This window comes from Bidens hawaiensis, unplaced genomic scaffold (assembly GCF_021521415.1).
Source record: "Bidens hawaiensis isolate Kalapana, Puna unplaced genomic scaffold, B.hawaiensis_p1.1 tig00017785_1, whole genome shotgun sequence".
Lineage (NCBI taxonomy): Eukaryota > Viridiplantae > Streptophyta > Magnoliopsida > Asterales > Asteraceae > Bidens > Bidens hawaiensis.
Genome location: NW_027492685.1, coordinates 46,954 through 61,465, shown reverse-complemented (window position 1 = coordinate 61,465; position 14,512 = coordinate 46,954). Strand labels below are relative to the sequence as shown.

Genomic DNA, 14,512 nt, shown 5'->3' with positions numbered 1-14,512 from the left:
GAGGATCCCTTCTTGGACACTTGGCCTCCACATATTTTTGTGTCTGTAAACAAGAGGAAACTCTTAGCAGTCACCTCCACTCCCTCCATATTTCCATGGCAGATCTCGAGCAACCGGAGAAGAAGACGAAGTCGTGGTTCGTTCATCTCAAAGACCGAGGAACATCGATATAGATCAGGTCAGATCCATTTCATGTTTCTACATGTTCATATTTGCACATTTGTTTCTACCTCATTTTGTAAGCATTCACAAAGATAAATGACATATTTGCTATTTATGCTGATATTTGTTTAGCTTCAAATTCCCTGCTGTAATTTTGATACGGGTTAACAGTTTATGTCGTCTATCAATTTAACCTGGTGCAGAGTAAACCCAAAACGGTTGACCTAATGGATTCTGTATATGCTTCAGTTTCATGAGTTTGCTTAATGCATTTATTTGTGTTTGTTGTTTATTTTTGTTTAATGCATATACTTCTCAGGTTCAACAATCTGGAAAATATACACTATAAAGGGGGATGCAAAAGAGATACCTTTATCATCAGATGCCATAGGTATTTCTTTATATTTTTTAAAATTCACTTAATTGTTAACCTAGACTTTGAATTGTATGCGCATTTCTTATGAAGTATGACATTAGCAAATTAGCAAACCGGTACAAAGGGATAGTTGATTGTGTTTTGACAATCTTAAAAGAAGAAGGGTCTCCTGTCTTTATGAAGATATGATATTAAATATTATTATTAACAACTATATGGATGATATAATTATAATGAGGAAAGTTAATGTACAAATGAAATTAACGTGCTAAACATGAGAATCAAGTAGAGTAACTATAGATACAAGTAGAGTAATTTTGTAATTACATCATAGAGTAATTACGTAATCACTCTATGATGTAATTATATAATTACTCTACCGGTATCTATAGTTACTCTATTTGATTCTCATAGAGTAATTACGTAATCACCCTATGATGTAATTACATAATTACTCTACCTGTATCTACAGTTACTCTACTTGATTCTCACGTATAGCACGTTAATTTCATTTGTATTTGATCCAAACCCTAATTATAATAATATGTTTTTGAAAGTAATTTAGTAGGTTGTATGCACTGAAAATAGAATTTTGGTTATGCTTTCAACTTTGTGTTTTAATGTGACATATTTACTTCTCATGATTTCTTTACTACACATTATTAAGAACCCTACTGAGTGTTTTTTTAGTTCATCAGTTCAGTTTCCATGTCTTTATTATTTCGAATTTGTTAAAGTTTAGCTTTTTTTAATTATAGGGTTTACAGTTTATATCAATCTTATATGTTGTTTCAGCGTTGCTAAGCGTATGGTTCTTTCAATTATTGGGAAGTGGTAGTTTTGAAGGCATCAGCGATTAAGGTACTTTCACTTATTTCTTCAATGTCAGTTCTTTTGATTTTCTTAGCTATTCAAGAATGGTGATTCTTTAATTTACCTTTAAAATCTAGAATTAAACTCTACCCCTTCATGGTTTCATGCAAATGAGATCATCAGTGTAGTTGTAGTGATCACTAATCAGGTGGTGGCTAAAGTAAACAATTCTCCCATGTTTGTCGGGCCTCGAATCAAACTGGCTGGTGATAACATCCATAGCTCATGCTTCTACAACCACGTATATATTTATATGATACAAACACTTTGGTTTTAGCCATCATTGTAAACATTAGGTGGCTCCTACCCATGTGTTAACAATAGGTTCACTTTGAGGAAAGGAAGAGGAGAACGAATACGTAAAGTAGTTAGTTTTATCGGCTTTGGCAATCTTTCACTCTAAAATTTGAGATTTTTGTTTTAGAAGATATCAGATTGATGTATTGTAGTGATTAGTATCCAAATTTCAGCATGTAAACTTTTCTAAGCATTTAACTACTTGGTAGTATTCTCGCAACAACCCGCGTGATACACAACTAGTATATATACAATTGTGGGAGATGGTATACATACTTAGTTGTAACTATGGCTAAAATGGTTGTAATCATGTACGTTTCTTTTTTCTTTTTTTTACTTAATCTTTTTTACTTTAACCCTCCTACTTTTGCATCTTCTACAATTTAACCTCAACGCTTTTTCATTTTCAACTTTGGTCCTCTATACTTTTCATCTTTAATGAATTTTTTGTTTTACATTTTGGTCTAAATTTTGCAAGTTAGCACGCAACACACTACAAGAAAATACACCTGCAGAGACCAAGTGCTTTTGGCATTTAGGGACGACATGTTGTATCTATAGGTCTCAAAAGCCTATAGGGACGGCATGTTGTTTCCACAAGTGTTGTCACTAGAGGCTCGTACCAACAGTTCCTTAGGTCGTCTCTATAGGTGTCGTCTCCATAGATAAAATTTTAGTTACAACATGTCCTCCCAATAGGCATATAATAAGAAAATATATTTTCACTCATAAAGAACGACATGTCGTCCCAATAGATATGAAATAAATAAAAAATTCTGGAAATCTTGTAGGGACGATATGTCATCCCTATAAGTTTTATATATAAAAAAATATTTTCACCTATAGAGACGGCATGCTGTCTCCATAGGTTTTTCTTTTAAAGAAACAAAAAATATATTTTTACCAACAGAGACGACATGTTGTCTCTATAGGTCTTAAAACATTAAAAAAAATATTTTTCCAGTTTTTTAAACCAGAAAATCCCAATAAATCAAACAATTTAAACCTGTTAATAAAACTATAACCCCAAATATAATAAATCACTTTAGCCAAATAACATGTCTAATGGAAATAATATAATTTTCACGTCAATAAAACTTCTATGTAACTATATTAGATGCACAATCAATATTCAATATCATTCGTTGTTTATCTACAATAAGAAATAGAAATTTTGAAAAGTCACAAGTACACATATAATGATATAGGTTTCTCACCCTTGAATAGCCATTAGCCAAGTCTTGTATAATGCAACCAGGGTGGTGAAAGCTCAACTTCCATATTCTGTCATTTCGTGAGCAATAACTTACGCACGCAGAAAATGAGTTTCTCTTGGCGCAAGTGGGAATAGCATTTGAAGTTCAACATACATCTGTTCAAAACAAACAAAATTCTATAATTCAACCAATATTGAGCAGAACTAACCTCTGTCTAAAAAGCTTCTTTGCAAAACTATAATTAGAGCATTGCAAAACTAACCTCAGCCTACAAAGTTTCTTTGATTTAGCTTCTGGGTTGTAAATGCATGGCCTGTAAATGTAGCATTGTTATAATTTCTAACTTCAAATAACTAAGAATAATAATCAAATGAAAAGCTAAAATGAAGTTTCATTCGTACGTGAACAAACTAAGAATGAAACAACTTTAGGCAAAATGTGTTTTTCACTACTATAAAACTGAAACTTTTCCGACAAAAAGTTGGAACCACTGATTAGCAACAAAGTACCGCCAAATAACAATGATACCTCCTTCGACTGTCGAGCATCCTCAACAACCTGATTGTCCACCCTGGCTTTCTTTTTTGATTCTTTACTTAGTTCATTCATCTTAGTTGAAAAATGATCCATAAGAACGTTAAAAAACCCCTCAAAAATGTATGGGTCATCTCGTGGATCCCATATCCACTTTGTCTGTAAAAGAATATAAAATTAATAAATTAAAACAAATAATTATAAAATATACAAATAATCTACTAATATTTACCCGAAATGTGCTAAACATCTCCCTTAAGACACTATGTGGAATCATTCTAAATGTGATCCAAACTCCATCAAGTTTTTGATCTAGTAATACGCAAGCACTCCTATGAACACGTCAAGATCCAAACCTAAAAAATGTATGGGTCATCTCGTGGGAGATCCCATATCCACTTTGTCTGTAAAAGAATATAAAATTAATAAATTAAAACAAATAATTATAAAATATACAAATAATCTACTAATATTTACCCGAAATGTGCTAAACATCTCCCTTAAGACACTATGTGGAATCATTCTAAATGTGATCCAAACTCCATCAAGTTTTTGATCTAGTAATACGCAAGCACTCCTATGAACACGTCCAGATCCAAACCTAAAACATTAAAATAAACAGTAATTATAATCAACACAGATAAAAATGTTGAAATTAAAAAACATACTTTCTTCCCACGCGTGTGATCCGCCTATCACCACCATCATCCTTACCACTAGCACCCTTACCACTACCATAATTTTCACCATCATCATCCAGATGACTACCATCTTCCTCATCATAATAGTCCTCATCCACATACATATAAATATACATGCCATCCTAACAATAGATATATACAATAAAACAAGTTAACCATATCTATATACACACACATAGGCCTGTACATTAACTATTTGTAAGATTATCCTTAAATTTAAAGGCACACTTCATTACAACAATGGATTTTATACTAAAAGCTAGTTGTGCAAACATATTTTTTAGAGACTAACTTCTTCAAAATGTATGGCATAATCAATCTAATTAATTTGTTCCAAAAAGAAGGCACAAAATCAGCATATCCAAAAGACGCCCCTATAGCATTCAACCTTAAAAAACATATCCACAAGAAAACCTAGAAATCTGATTATACTGATTTTGATCATAGACCTGACTTATCCAGAAAAATCATCATAGAAAGAAACCCACCACTTTAAAAACCATAAGACCCCAAACCTTAACTAATGAACTAACTACTAAACCACTTCGCTAACTTTGTCAGTAACTAATAAGTAATAACCATAAGCTAATTACATTTTGTAACACTAGATCTTCACCACAAATACTGCAGGAGAAAAAAATTCTCCGGGTCTCTGTATTGTATCATAACAAACCATATCAATACCGATCATAACAAACCAAACCAATACCGATCGAAGTCCCGGTCACTGCCTCATGGCAGAATGTGGGGGTCGTCTTCGTCCACTTGTTTATAACAAAAGATGTTAATTTGAATCATAAATCACTAACAAACCCCACAATAATAATTTAGTTTGTTGACCACGAAACTTAACTTCGTACCAAACAAACATAACATCCACAAATTTCTAACGTTTGTATCGAATCTTGTTCATGGATTCCAATAACTTCACAAGATCACCTAAACTAAAAAATGGACACATTATGTATACATAAGTGGATTCGGATCATAATTAGAATCAGTAAACCAAAAGATGAACATAATAAGTGTAATGGCATGGGCTAGGGGCACTTCATCCACACATAATAAGAAGATACTAAACCATACAGCGAATGCTTTTTACTTACCTAATTTGCTTCACAAACCTTGTTTGGCCATCCCGTCCTTTCCTTGTAATGTGTCTTCTCAAAGATACTAATATGATTCACTTTTCAGTAGTGATCCTGGGATGAACTCCTGTCCACTTGATGGGATCGCCTTCTCTATACACCTTGAGATCAAAGTAATCCTGTAAAAAAGAAGAAATTAGAAAACATGTACTGGTGTGCCCCTTCAACAACCTTAAGGGGTAGTGGATCACCTTGGTTTTGTTCAGTTTTTTTATTTAATTTTAAATTTCTCCCTCGTCCAAGCTTTTTTCTTGGATTGGGCTACATTAATACATGAAATTGAAAAGTTAGAATTTAAAAGATATTCAATATATGAAAGCATACAATTAAATGAAACAGCTTACAAGAGTCGTAATGTTTAATTTAAGCAAGCTGAAAGTAATTAAGCACATCTATCATGTCAATTAACAATTATAGTGCAAATTATCACAACAACAATATGCATAAAAATGATTACAGTGGCAATATAAAAACTTAAAAAAGTAACCCTGAGTAAGTGTTAAGTGTTGAGTAAGAGTTAGTACAACCATTAGGATTCATATTTCTATTAACAATTCTTAATACGTGTGTTGGGTTCACAATTTGCAACTCACAACACATAACACTAAGAAGGGTTTGGGAAATCAATTGCAATTGCAAGAAAGAAATTGTTTTTGTTTTAAGTTCAAGTATATCATATGAGGACGACGTGTTGTCCCCGTAGGTTTTTCACCAAAAATTATATTTCAGTTTTGGTGCTTATCTTTCCCTCCATAGGGTAAAATGAAAAAATAAATTGATTTTCATTTACTTGGTATTCAATTATTATTATTTTTTAAAGGAAATGTAGTAACCTATAGGGATGACAAGTCGTCTCCACCGCTAAACCCTTTTTTAAGGTCAAGAAGAAAAAAAAACTATATTAACTAAACGTTATAGATTATTACTAACCCTAATCAACTAGTAGTTCCCTAATTAACCAATAGTTGTGGTGGTGGACGGTGGGTGGTGGTGATGGATAGTTGTGGTGGGTGGTGGGCGATGATGGACGGTGGTGGTGGCGGACGGTGATGGCGGTGACAGACGGTGGTGGTGGTGGACGGTGGTGGTGGCGGACGGTGGTGGTGGTGGTGACGGACGGTGGTGGTGGCGGACGGTGGTGGTGGTGGTGGCGGACGGTGGGTGGTGGTGATGGACGGTTGTGGTGGGTGGTGGACGGTGGTGGTGGTAGTGGACGGTCATGGTGGCCGACAGTGGGTGGTGGTGGTGATGGATGGTGGTGGTGGGTGGTGGTGGTGGACGGTGGTGGTGGCGGCAGACGATAGGGGATAGTGCTGGACGGTTGTGGTGGGTGGTGGACGGTGGTGGTGGTAGTGGACGGTGATGTGGCCGACGGTGGGTGGTGGTGGTGATGGACGTTAGTGGTGGGTGGTGGTGGTGGCGGACGGTGGGTGGTGGCGATGGACGGTTATGGTGGGTGGTGGACGGTGGTGGTGGTAGTGGACGCTGATGCTAGCCGACTGTGGGTGGTGGTGATGGACGGTGGTGGTGGTGGTGGTGGACGGTGGTAGTGGTGATGGACGGTGGTAACGGATGGTGGGTGGTGGTGATGGACGGTTGTGGTGGGTGGTGGACGGTGGTGGTGGTAGTGGACGGTGATGGTGGCCGACGGTGGGTGGTGGTGATGGACAGTGGACGGTGGTGGTGGTGGACGGTGGTGGTGGTGTTGGACGATTGTGGTGGGGTTGGAGGGCGGTGGTGGTGGTAGTGGACGGTGGTGGTGGTGATGGATGGTGGTGGTGGGTGGTGGTGGTGGACGATGGTGGTGGTGATGGACGGTGGTGGTGGTGGGTGGTGGTGGTGGACGATGGTGGTGATGGACGGTGGTGGTGGGCGATGGTGGTGGTGGCGGACAGTAGGTGGTGGTGTTGGACGGTTGTGGTGGGTGGTGGACGGTGGTGGTGGTCGGCAGTGGTGGTGGTGATGGACAGTGGTGGACGGTGGCGGTGGCGGACGGTGGGTGGTGGTGGCGGACGGTTGTGGTGGGTGGTGGAGGGTGGTGGTGGTAGTGGACGGTGGTGGTGGCCGATGGTGGGTGGTGGTAGTGGCCGACGGTGGGTGGTGGTGGTGATGGACGGTGGTCCGGGTGGGTGGTGGTGGTGGTGGGTGATGGACGGTGGTGGTGGTAGTGGACGGTGGTTGTGGCCAACGGTGAATGGTGGCGGTGATGGACGGTGGAGGTGGGTGGTGGTGGTGGCGGATGGTGGGTGTTGGTGGTGGACGGTGATGGTGGTGGAGCACGGTGGGTGGTGATGGTGTTGAACACTGGGTGTTGATAGGATGTGAAGAAATGTGATTAAGTGTGAAGAAGAAGAACAAAATTTTATTTTTTAATACCATAAAAACATTTTTTAAATCTTTTTTTTCCAAAAAAACAAACAGTATTTAAAAGCTTATGTTTGTGCGCATGCAGACAGACGTAAGACCCTTGCAGACCTTTTAAGCAAAAACAAAAAGAACCTTAAAGACGACACGTGTCCTTATAGTAAATGATTTTTTAAAAAATATTTTGATCGAATGGTGGGAAATTTGGGTGCATAAACTTTTAGTTATATAATTTGGTCTGTAGGGATGACATGTCATCTCTATAGGTTAGATTACTTAAAAAAAAAAGAAAATTCTCAATTGGTGGGAAATATTGCCGCCAAATGAAAAATAAATTTAACACTTGAACTTTGTAGAGACGACATGTCGTCCCTATAAGTTCATATATTTTTTATGTTATTGTTTTTTTTAATATTTTTATCATTGATAAAAGAAAATCAAAATATCTATACATATGTTAATAATTTTAGAGACGACATGTCGTCCCTAAATGCAGAAACATTACATAGGTTTTGTTTTCATCAAATCTGAACAAAACAAAAAACCCAAAAAAAATTATTTTCCCTCTATAGGACGAATTGTCGTCATTATATGGTTGTCAGGCTTAAAAAGTTAGAAAACACTATATAGACCACATGTCGTCTCTATATGATGAACTATAGACGACTTTTTTTGTCCCTATAGATTTGGTCCCTATATGGTAATTTTCTTGTAGTGACAATGTGCGTGTGTGGTTCAACTATGTCGCAACATGCGGTCCTAGATCAACTTAGTTATTGTTTCCTATGATTTACGTTTCACATATGTGGTTCATCGCTTTTACGTCTACCTTTTGTAGGTTTACTTTTTTTGTTTATTATTTCTTTTTTTATACAAGCTTTTCCAATGTTAGTGCTCGATGGCGCTGGTGTGGCATTGGTGCTACTTGGCTCGGTTTAAGACCCCGCTGCAACAAGATAGTTTTCTTAATGATTCACAAAATTATTAGTAGGATGATGACCGAAGACGATAATAGTGGTGATGACTTTTTATTTTCAAGTGAAGCGGGTGTGTAATACACGGCTTTACACACCATCACACATCACAACGCACAGATGCAAACACTAGTCATGAACCAAAACTAGCAAACGCCAAAACAAAACAGCCCACTAGCTGCACCTCACTGTCTTAAATCTTATACTTCCTAATAAAAAATGTTTATTTCATTGTCAGATTCAACCGACAAAGATGAGCTAATCATGGTAGCTACTAGCTACTCTAGTAATAAATGTTATTTGAATATTTATCATTATTTTTAAAGTAATATATATGAATAATAATAACTAATTTTTAATATTATTTGAATATTTATTATTATTCACGCAACAATGTGCGTGTGTGGTTCAACTATGTCGCAATGTGCAGTCCTAGATCAACTTAGTTATTGTTTCCTATGATTTATGTTTCACGTACGTGATTCAACGTTTTTACGTCTACGTCGGTTTACTTTTTTTGTTTATTATTTCTTTTTTAATACAAGCTTTTCTAGTGTTGGTGCTCAATGGCGGTGGTGTGGCATTTGTGCTACTTGGCTCGGTTTATGACCCCACTGCAACAAGAGAGTTTTCTTAATGGTTCACAAAAGTTATTGGCCGTAGAAGAAAGGATAATGACCGAAGACGATGGTGGTGGTAATGACTTCATATTTTCAAATGAAGTGAGTGTGTAATAAACGGCTTTACACCCCGCCGCAATGCGCGGGTGTAAACACTAGTTATAACCAAAACTAGAAAACGTCAAAGCAAAACAACCCACTAGCTACACCTCTACTACCCTAATCTTATACTTCTTAATAAAAAAAAATTGTATTTCAATGTCAGATTCAACTGACAAAGATGAGCTAATCAATTTAACCTTAAATTTAAAAGTAATTGGAAATCTGTATATGTTGTTTTGGTAAGCCTAACGTAAAATAACATGTTTTTTTTCCTTTAAAATGGTAATTTGTATTATATGTTATAAATTAATATTAAATTCATACAAATAAGTAACCAATTTTCTTTCACTAAATAAAGATCATAAATTCCAAAACAAATATCCAATTCTTTTTGTTGGTTTGTTTTGGGCTATTGAAAATCATATATTACCACTTCGAGCCAAAAATATTATTAAAAATATATGAGTTATTTATCGAAAATATACGGTTGCATTTATAAGCTCTAAGCCGAAAAGAGGAGGGATCGGAACCCCTCTTCAGTCTTCACCCCTATTAAGTTCCGCCATGTATGAATAACACATTCATAATTGCATAATTGTTATTTTTATTATTTAAAGTAAAATAAATGAATAATAATAAATGTTATTTGAATATTTATTATTATATTTATTTATTATTTAAAGTAATATATATGAATAATAATAACTAATTTTAATATTATTTGAATATTGATTATTATTTACTTATTATTATTTATTTATTAATTAAAGTAATATAGATGAATTAGTTAACTTTTTTTGGCTCATGATTAATTTGCCCCTTTTAATTAAAGTAATATATATGAATTAGTTAACTTTCAAAAAAAAGTTAACTTTTTTTGGCTCATGATTAATTTGCCCCTTTTAATAACATCTGCCATAACACACTCCTACTAATTATGAAATGTGAATATAATTACTCTGTTTAGTTTTGTTCAAGTAATGAGAAGTTGAGAAGTTAAATGAATACTGTTAACTATTATGGTGAAGATTAAGCAAACCTTGAGAGGAAGGCAACACATGGAAGGCTGAATAGCTTATGGGAATGAAAGCGAAGAAAGCCACCAGTTTCAGACATCGGGCGTAGGGTGCGTCGTCCCCAGCGAGCACGAATTGGCATAATAACATTGATTTTTTTGCTCTTGCGCTAACCCTTCATCTCCTTCATTAACTCCAATAGATATTTCATGCGCCATTATATTGTTTCTTCTTTTTTTTTGTTTTGAACAACAAAGATTTATAAAACTCACAGAGCTAGCTAGTTAGAAAAGGCTAACAAAGCAACCAAAAAACAAAATAACCTCAAAATAAGAAGATTTTGGATCCATTTGGTACAACTTATTTGTACCTTTTTGTTTTTAGATACAATCCAAAAAAATAAAAAATGTAAAATAAGCTCCAAATAAGATTTGTTTTCAGTTCACATGCTTAAAATTGTTTTATTTCTAGTATTCCAAATAACCCATCACGTAGTAAAAAAAATTTCTTCCATCAACGATTTCTTCTTTTTTGATAAATGAATTTGATCCGGCCAAGAAAAAATATTCTGAGGTTCCTTAGTGATGGGCCCGACTAAATGAAGCAAAGAAAACACTAACTACCAAGCTTTAGAAGCTAGCTACCCCACAATATCTGAAAAGATGAAGAGTTGTTTTAGTGTTTCTAGAACAAAACTGATATAAAATATGCAACACTTCTAGCCTTTTATTTGAGAGATTGGTTCTAATCGAGATAATCTATTAATGGATCGCTTCCTGCACCAATATTGGCCGACGACATCATCCTTAGAATCCTGTGTCATCGTCTCTTACTCCACCATTTCTTTTCCGTCATTCTATCTCCCGCACAAAAATGAGTAAGTGGTAATTTAACAAATTTCATGGTTATTTTGATGATTTATTTTAGTTTATATGGCTATTATAGTGATTTTCTCTTTATACAAATGTTAATAGTGTGACTACAAATAAAAAGCCATTTACTGGCACACAAAAAATATCACAAGAAACCAAAAAAGTGCAACTAAAAACCATTTTGAAATGGGTGACACACAAAAAAAGTGTCACAAGAAGAGCAACTACTAAAGCCTGTTAGTGACCCTTTATTCGTCTGTCACTACAAACTTTTGGGATTTTAGTAAGACTTTTTTATGTCTGCCATACAAATCTTTGGGCAAAAATGACACTTTTTTTTGGTCTACCACTACAAATCTTTGGATTTAGTGGGCACCTTTTCGTCTGTCACTACGAATCTTTCAATTTTTTGTGGCGCTTTTTTTTAAATCTTTAGACTTTTAGTGGCACATTTTTGTGCCGAAAAACGTGACACTCGAAGAGGCATACACATAGTGTCAATAAAATAATAAATTAATGGCATTAAAACTAAGTGTCATTAAACACATCTTAAAAGCAAAAATGGCATACGCAAAATACCATTAAAAACCTAAATTAGTGACACAAAAGATAAATACAATTAAAAATTTGTATCACTAAATGACCCTTTTTTACCATGTTGGAGAGAAAATAATTAGGAAAGAATTGCTAAAAATAGTTGACAGTTGAGTGAAAGCGTGTTTAAGTTATTTGAGATAGTAGTAAGTTTATATACTCATGTAATGACGGAACAGAATCTGCCCTTTATGTGTTTGGTGATTGTAACACGGTATAAAGAACATTTGGATTTTGGTTGAATTGTGGCTTGATAAGAATTTACAAACTTTAAGATTTCCTTCAGATTTAATGGATTGGATTGACAACTCTTCGTTAATTGGATGGACAAATCTTCGTTAAGTGTGGCTAAGAAAGAAGTTGTAGGTTCGATTATATATGCGACTTGGTGGGCTATTTGGAAACTTCTGAATAATTTGGTTTTCGAGAAGAGTCGATTAAAAAACTCGTGGTTGTTTGATAACATTATTTATTTTTCTATCCATTGGTTCTCAAGTAGGAAAAATAAGAGTAGGGTTTCTTAAATAGAAGTGGATGAAAAATCCCATGCTTTTCTTGTAGTCTTTCTTTTCTTCGCCGATATAGCTTCTGGCTTATGGGTGTTTTATAAAATTTCGCCGTCTAAAAAATAAAAGGTAAGTATATGCTCATAATAATAATAATAATAATAATAATAATAATAATAATAATAAAAGGATTACTCTATAGAATGGTAACCAAGTTTTAGGTTTGTTCCAATCAAGTCACCGGTATAAAGTTATGTTCTACTTAGGTCACTCAACAATTATTTAATGTTTCAATCCTAGATATTTGATCTGGATAGCAGGTTATTTAGGTTTGTTATGCGCTCCTCTTAAGTAAGAGGTAAACACATGTACTCTTCGTAAGTTACCAGGTGTTTACTTTACACTCCTCTTAAGTTAACATGTGCTTATTATGTACTCCTTTTAAGTTAAGATGTATTTACTTTGCACTCCTCTTAAGTTAACAGGTGTTACTTTACCCACCTCTAAAGTTAAGAGGTGCTTACTTTGCACTCCTCTTAAGTTAGAAGGTGTTTCGTATGCACTTCTCTTAAGTTAGCATGTGTTTAGTATGCAATGTCAAAACATTTGAAAATAAAAAAAAAACCTAGATAACCTGCTATCAAAGTCAAATATCTAGAATTGAAACACTAAATAAAGGTTAACTGACCTAAATAGAATAAAACTTCACACCAATAACCTGATTTAAACAAATATGAAACTTGGTTACTATTATATAAGTACTAATAATAATAATAATAATAATAATAATTAGATGCTAGAATGCTATCGATTTTAAATTTCACATGTTTGTAGAATTCTGGTTCCATCTATAAATCCGTGCTTGTCGGTAATTAGTAGACAAATAGGGAAACAAAATTGAAAATATTTACTCAAAAGAGAAATCAAACACATGGGTAATATGCATATGGATAGCTAGCTTTAATCATCCACGTATCTTGAAACCATGATCAACGTGTAATCCATTTCCTTTACAATTCACCTCCTTTGCAGGTTAACCTCGACCGCATCGAAGACACTTTAGTTTTTACGTACGTACCCATTCAGTTTCATTATAGTCTACGTATTACTCACCAAACCATTGTCAATGGGCACCGTCCCCGTAACCGCAACCGCCACCTCCAACCGTGGACGGAAGAATAAGCCGCAAAAGCCGGTGCCAAAGGGTTATCTGGCCGTGAAAGTTGGCGAAGTGGATGGCGAGCAACAAAGGTTTGTTGTTCCGGTAATATGGTTCAACCACCCGTTGTTCAAGCAGCTGTTGAAAGTGGCCGAAGACGAGTACGGGTTCGAACAGCCAGGCACCATCGCTATCCCTTGCAACGTCCATCACTTTCGCACCGTCGTCAGTCGTATCATCGATCATAAGCATCCCCACCAACATTTTGGGTGCTTTAGGGTTTGGGCTAGGTAGACATAAATGTAGACTTCTCAGCATGTGGTTGTAGATCACCCATCTTTCCATGAAGTTTAATCTTTTCTTCAAATGTTAACTGGTTTTTGTCACTTACTTTGGCTACTACCATCTTCTAAATATGTGTGAATTAGTTCATTGTAGATGATGAATGAATAATATATATAGGTGGCCCTCCAAGTGGATGTTTATTATTTAAATAATATATAACATAAAACATAATCTATATATAGTCCATCTTTAATTAATCGATAAAAGTACTTTAGGATTTAATAATTATGTTCTGTTATGTTTTTTTTTTGAAAGTTAGTTTAATAATCATTTATTTTAGGATTTATTATGTTTTTTTTCTTGAAAAAATTAGTACCGTAGTTGATAGTGTTCACGGTTCAACAATTATATTTCCTAGCTGTTAGTATTATGTGTTATGGGTTAATGCAAACTCTATATATGTCTAGATTAATGTGAATCATCTAACAAAGTATTAAAATATTTTTACAGGAAATGAACGACTATAAAATAAAGGAAGAAGTAAGAACTCAAAACGGTTGATTAATCTAAACTTTGTTATATTCAAAGATAGCATAATTTAATTTTCGGGATGTATTCTTATGTCATCAGATAAATCTATCTCATGGATATATGATAATTTACTAATAACAAGAACCTAAGTTAGACATGATATGTGGATTAATCACAACGC

The 14,512-nt window shown here is 35.1% G+C and overlaps 1 protein-coding gene across 1 annotated transcript; it reads left to right on the top strand.

Annotated features, from left to right (window-relative positions):
- The first annotated feature begins 13,482 nt into the window (after nucleotides 1–13,482).
- Nucleotides 13,483–13,809, top strand: LOC143554669 (auxin-responsive protein SAUR32-like). Its single transcript, XM_077044374.1, has one exon. The coding sequence runs from the start codon at nucleotides 13,483–13,485 to the stop codon at nucleotides 13,807–13,809; it is 327 nt and encodes a 108-aa protein (XP_076900489.1).
- The last annotated feature ends 703 nt before the right edge of the window (nucleotides 13,810–14,512 follow it).